Here is a 6,135-nt window from a genome sequence, read left to right on the forward strand (position 1 = left end):
CCCTTAGACACGTGTCCACATTGCGAGTGGATTTTGGAGAGGAGATGGTGTGAACAAGAGCTGTGTTCTGCATCCCCTGTCAGGGAAGGGCTGCAGCTCAGGGATGGTGGGAAGTCTTAATGTATAAAAGCAGTGAGTGGTGTGCAGTGTTATGTGTGTGTGCAGCTCTCAAGCAGTGAGCAAGGAGACACCTGTGCATCTTGAACTGTTGTACTTTCCAGGTGACCTCTGCTCCTCCCCTTGTCCGCAGTGCCAATCTGCTGGCTGCTTATGCACCCCTGGGCCCCCCAGCCCCTGAAAAGGCAGGAACTCCTTTCTGTTTCCTCAGCATGGTGTGCTCTGCCTGTCGATGAGTGTGCTGCAGATGTGGCTGGGATCTGCTGCGAGAGCTCCCAGTGTCATTAATGCAGATGATCTCCTGTAGTGCATGGTTTGCTGCTGATAGAGCACCTGACTGAACTCGAGTAATGGCAGATCTCATGGGTGACAGGTGGGAATTCGAAGGGCCTTTGCATGAGTTTGTGGATGCTGTGCTGGGTGTCCCCTCTAAACAGCAGGCATCGCTTGCAGGAGGTGGAAACAAACCTCTTTCAGATGGAGACACATTTGTGAGCTGTCAAGAAGGCTGGATCCTCAGGCCAGGTAGAAATTGTAGTGTCCACAGGTGGTTGTACCTGCAGTGAGGTCAGCTGTGGCCTGTGGGAGTGTGCGGTCCCCACTGGCAGAGGCAAAGAGCTCTGTTGCTTTGTGTTGCAGCCATCTAATCTCCTTTCTCTCCAGATGGTATTTACCATTTGTGCATGGCATGTGTGCCTGCCCTGCCTGGTGGCCACAAGCCCCTGGTTAGTGTGAGGGAGGATATGGTTCTCTTCACACGGTGCAGCTCTTTTTCTCCTGCTGTGCTGTGCAGGAAGAGAGGCTGCAAGTTCTGGGGATGGCTGGGAGGAGAGAGGAGGGGAAAAAGCTGTGTGTTAGGCTCTGCTGGGAGTCATGCTGCATGCAAAGTAAGGCTGATGAGGAGTGTGTGTGTGTAAAAAAAGCTGAAATTATGTATGCCATGAGAATTTTTATACAAACAACTAGAAACCAGGGTTTGTCATTGAGTAAACTAGTTGACTGCAAATACAACCAGCTGCAGGATGGAGAATAGGGCTCCTGGTGTGGCTGGAGGGGCGGGTTCTGCCAAGGCTGTGAAGCACTGCAGTGTGTCCCTGCTCCCTGCTGCGCTGGCAGCGGGCTGGTGAGTTCACAAGTGTAGATTTTGTGTCTATTTTAATCTGTCCTCTTAATAAGAGAAAACGTGCTCCAGGCCAGTATGTCAGGGAAGGACTTCTTTGGGTTTATCTAAATCTGACAGTAGCTATTGCAGTGCAAAGTCAGCTAAAATAATCTGTATTTCATTATTGCAGTTTGCCTGCAAAGGGGGCTTTGCTGGTCAAAGAGAGCATATACTTTGTTTGCAAGTTATGAACCTAAGTAAAGCATTTCTCCCCCTCTTCTGGGAAGCCTTTCCAAAGCCATGTGTGCTGTGGTGGTGCTTCAGAAACAGCCTCCGAGACAAGTACCTTGATCCCTTCCCCACACCCTTGTGCATTGCCAGGGGTCTGGCAGTAGATGTGGCACTGCAGTCCTGTCTGCTGGGGCTCTGCCGTGGGTGCGCTGCCCTCTCTGTAGGTCAACAGTAGGCGTCTCGGAGGGGGTCATTTCCTTCCTGCTTCCACTCGCTCAGCTCAGGCGTGGGATGGGACCCGCCTGGTGGGGGCAAAGGAGGCTCTGCAAAAGGTGGTGCAAAGGGAGGGAGGGGAAGGGAAAAGATAGGGAAAGCTGAAAGGGGGGTGAGATGAGGAAGAGAGGAGAGGGATCTCCTCAGAGAGGAGAGAGTGACAACTGAGAGGATGCAAAAGCATAGAAATAGAGGTCAAGGGGAAGGAGCCCTCTGGATGGGGCCTCTGCTTTATCAGCTGGCCAGGAACTGATGAGGTAAAGGGAGATTTTTGGCAGAAGCTTTGTGTACTGACTGTTTGGGACCTGCTGGTGATTCTGTGGTATGCACAGTGAAGGAAAATCAAGTCCTCCGCTCGCAGCTCTGCTGTTACACATCTCAAGGTCTCTGCATGTCTCTGCATGGGCAAAATACTTGTGTGTACTTGATCCAGGCTCTCACTGGTAGCTGTCTTTTAGAAATCTTGTCTGTCTCTACAGAGGAGCCATTGGCAGCAAGAGCAGGCATTTCTCATATAAGCACAGCAGCTCTCGCCTTACAGTCTTTGTTTTCTCTTCCCTGCAGTTCATGGCGCAGGGGAAAGCCGGGAGCAGCTCCCCCCCATCCACAGCCTCCAAACCTGGCAGTCAGCTGGACACCATGCTGGGAAGTCTGCAGTCTGACCTGAACAAACTGGGTGTTGCTACCGTTGCCAAAGGTGTCTGTGGAGCCTGCAAGAAGCCTATTGCTGGGCAGGTGGGTTGAAGGTGCTGCCTCACTGCTGAGTCTTGGGCTGCAGCTGGGAGTAATGGGGAGGGCTGTTTCGTGAGGCTGGAGAGACTGGAGATGCTGGAGAAACTGAAGTACTCTATTTATCCACTGGCTAGGTACGCTGTAAGCTCCTCCAGTGACCTCTACCCTGCCCTTGAGGGACTGCCCTCTCCTGAGATGATAGGTAATTCAGTTTTCATGCTACCCCAGTCCAGGGCTCACTCGAGTAGTAGAACTTGTCATTCTTGTTGACCTCCAGCTGGTATCTTGTCTTGTGGTCTAGGGGAGAGGGAGGTAGAGTTGTCCTTCATAATTTGTCTTTCCAACAGGTAGTTACAGCCATGGGGAAAACCTGGCATCCTGAGCACTTCGTCTGCACCCACTGCCAGGAGGAGATCGGGTCACGCAACTTCTTTGAGCGGGATGGCCAGCCCTACTGCGAGAAGGACTATCACAACCTCTTCTCCCCTCGCTGCTACTACTGCAATGGGCCAATCCTTGATGTGAGTTCCTCTGGGGGATTAAGGGTGCTGGCAAGGTGCTGCAGTGTTCAAAACTCCACTTCACCCATGTGTCTTGGGTGGAAGATTTTGTTTGGGGACTTCTGTTTTCCCTTTGCCCTGGCTCTGAAAGGGACACAACTTGGCCCTGTCAAATTCTTGCACTAGTGAGAGGAGTTCCTTCAGAACCCACATCCCATCGTTCCAGTAACGATTCCTCAGCACTTGTCTGTTGGTAGCCTGTAGTAGCAGGCACCAGTGTGAGTCCTGAGAGCTGGACGGGGCCCTGTATAAGGAAGGAAGCAGCGCGTAAGATCCTTTTAGGGTAAAAAAAAGTGTGCAGTGAGGAAAGCCTGAATGAGCCAGAGGTGGGGGAGAATTGACTCAGCTTTTTAAAGGACAATCTATTTTATGCACGCTCTTGCCAATACCAACATTAATGTGTTGTTCCCTGCCACCCAGCCCCCCTTACCTCCAAGCTGAAGCCATCATTTACATGACTTGCACTTTGTCTTCTTCTGAACAGAAAGTGGTGACGGCTTTGGACAGGACATGGCACCCTGAACACTTTTTCTGTGCCCAGTGTGGAGCTTTCTTTGGACCTGAAGGTATTGCTGGTTTATGTAATCTCCCTGAACTGCAGACAAGTGTGTAAGGCAGAGGGACGGGAGAGGATTAGGGGACAGCCTGAGGGATAACCAGGGAACTACTGCAGATGGAAATTCCAAGGGATGTAGCTGTTTATGGGAGAAGGATGTAGCAGTGATCTGCTTTCCTCCCTGGAGAGGTAGAGTATGCATGTGTGCACATGGGACAGGAAGGGCAGCAGACCAGGGAACAGTTACCTGCTGTGTCTGGGTGTTAGCAGAGGGAAGGGTGATCCTACCCAAGCTGGATACCCCGCAGAGCTTGGCTGGTAAAGATCAGGTGCTGATACTTTTGCCTCTCTTCTCCGTTGGCAGGATTTCATGAGAAGGATGGCAAAGCCTATTGTCGCAAAGACTACTTTGACATGTTTGCTCCCAAGTGTGGAGGCTGTGCCCGGGCTATCCTGGAAAATTACATCTCTGCCTTGAACACCCTGTGGCACCCTGAATGCTTTGTCTGTCGGGTAAGAAAACCAAGGTCTTTTGCTGTTGCTGTACGACCCCTCTCTTTTCCACCCTGCATGCATCTGGTCCCTTATCAGGAAGAGGCGTCTGTGGGGTAGTGAAGGGCAGCCAGCCACACAAGATAAAAACATGTCAGCAGCCAAACACCTTCTCGGTCCTCTGCCTGTTTACATTATACTTTCTAGCTGCTTTGCTCTTTCTGCTCCCAGCTGCAATTATGGGCTTCTGCAGCAGCTCACAGATAAACAGGGACATTTTCTGTGACCTTTAAATAATTATAAGCTAAGCTTCTCTCTAAGCACTTGCCTCAGCAATCAGATTTTGAGATTCTTCCTCCCATGCTCCATCTGACAATGTAAACTAATGAGACTGACCTTGTTCAGGCAAACATGCAAGTCAGTGAAATAGTGGCAGGCTCCATACAACAGGCATAATAAACAGGAATACTGCAGATTAAATGCTTGGCACTCTCTCAGAGAGCCTTGCAAATATTAACTCTTACAGGCCCCAAGAGATGACCAAAATCAGATAGTGTTTCCTAGAGTGGGAAAGAAAGGCAGAGACCAGAACAAGCAGCAGAACCACAAGCTGCTGGTGCCTGGTGTGATGATGCTCAGAGCAGACGGTCACCATGCCGCTGGGACAGGACTGCCCAGAACTGTCTGTGGCTCCCAGAGTGGTGTGCTGGGAGTGGGGCCAGAAGGTGGCAGTCCTGGCTGCGTGGGGCTGGGGAGGGCTGTGCCTTTTTGTGCAGAGACTGAGCCTCCTGTCAAGCAGTTCTGCTTTCCTTTCCCCCTCCTGCCACACTGCCTCTATTAGTGGGGCCAGCACTGATGTCTTCCAGGACATGAGGTGGGATTTTCTCCCTGTTTTTGCTAAAGCAGAGCAGGCTTTTCAACTGTTCTGTTGACAGGGAGGAGACTGTTGAACAGATTGTCAGCATCAGAAAAGTCTTGGACTTGCTGCAGGGAAACTGCATTTGTCCCAGTATCACAAGTGCTTGGCTGTCCGTGACTCTACATGCTGTTTGCTGGACTGCTGTGTACACGTTGGGGTCCAGCTGTGTGTCCTCCCTGGGGAAGAGGATGGTGCTGTAGCTGAGCAAAACCAGGATTCTGGAAATTCAGCTTCTCAGGGCCTTGCTGCTGATCTGTTCAGTAAATCCAGCAGAACCTTGACTGTCCCTAACACCTTGCTGCCTCAGTTTCCCATTTGCTCAAGGAAGGGAGTCGCCCCAGTCTTGCAGGGAGAGTGGGAGCTTCTGTTGCAGATTCTGAAGTGCAGCATCCTCAGCTGCCTGCCACTGAGGGAAGAGAGGGGCTCTGGATGCTAATAAGCACGTAGCTGGTGCATCCTCTTCTTGACTATTCAAAATCATGAGCGCTGTGGAACAAACAGCAGTTTCTGCCAGTAGTGATGTGTGTGTACCTGGTGGAGATGTCTCAGGGTGGACAATCCTGCACTAAGTGTACCTGCATAATGCCAACTATTCTAGAGAGATCACTTACGAAAATGGACTGTGCCTGGTTTGTCTCAGCTGGAGCAAATCCCTCATTCATCAGAATTTTGCTGCATGGACGTCTGTGTTGGTCCCTGCTTCTGCCCTCCCCTGCCATTGTGGGGAAGGTGAAGTGAGGCTAACAAAAAAAAAAGGCGGGGAAAGATGCTGCAATGTTTCCCATCTCAGGGGAAGGAGTGTTCTCCTTTCTTCTGGCTGGACACATCTGGTAGCTCATCTGCCTTATTTTCTTTGTAGAAGTGAAACCAGCTGGGGGTAGGAGCGTGGTTAATTCTCTTGCCTGTGGCTGTATCTGTCCATATATCGGCCTTTCCTTGGTGACTCTCCTTGAGGGTCAGACTCTGGCTCTTTGCACAACTGGGTGATGCTGAAAGGCAGTGCCACAGAGCAGAGGTTTGTGGAGCTGGCTGCATCCCCGGCTTCTTACACAATCTGTCCCCTTCTGCTTTGTCCTCCTGCAGGAATGTTTCACACCATTCATCAATGGCAGCTTCTTTGAGCATGATGGGCAGCCCTACTGCGAGGTGCATT

General features: G+C 51.1%; 1 protein-coding gene across 1 annotated transcript in view; it reads left to right on the forward strand.

The window, feature by feature from the left end:
• The window catches only part of PXN (paxillin), a gene marked incomplete at its 5' end in the record, with an annotated part of 17,380 nt that overhangs the window by 11,060 nt on the left and 185 nt on the right, over nucleotides 1–6,135 (forward strand). Inside the window, 5 exons of the mRNA XM_010188660.1 lie at nucleotides 2,288–2,458; nucleotides 2,803–2,976; nucleotides 3,500–3,581; nucleotides 3,936–4,084; nucleotides 6,066–6,135. Of these exons, the coding sequence (XP_010186962.1) occupies nucleotides 2,288–2,458; nucleotides 2,803–2,976; nucleotides 3,500–3,581; nucleotides 3,936–4,084; nucleotides 6,066–6,135 (646 nt within the window). The remainder of the gene's footprint in view (nucleotides 1–2,287; nucleotides 2,459–2,802; nucleotides 2,977–3,499; nucleotides 3,582–3,935; nucleotides 4,085–6,065) is intronic.

Source organism: Mesitornis unicolor, unplaced genomic scaffold (genome assembly GCF_000695765.1).
Source record: "Mesitornis unicolor isolate BGI_N332 unplaced genomic scaffold, ASM69576v1 scaffold4057, whole genome shotgun sequence".
Taxonomy (NCBI): domain Eukaryota; kingdom Metazoa; phylum Chordata; class Aves; order Mesitornithiformes; family Mesitornithidae; genus Mesitornis; species Mesitornis unicolor.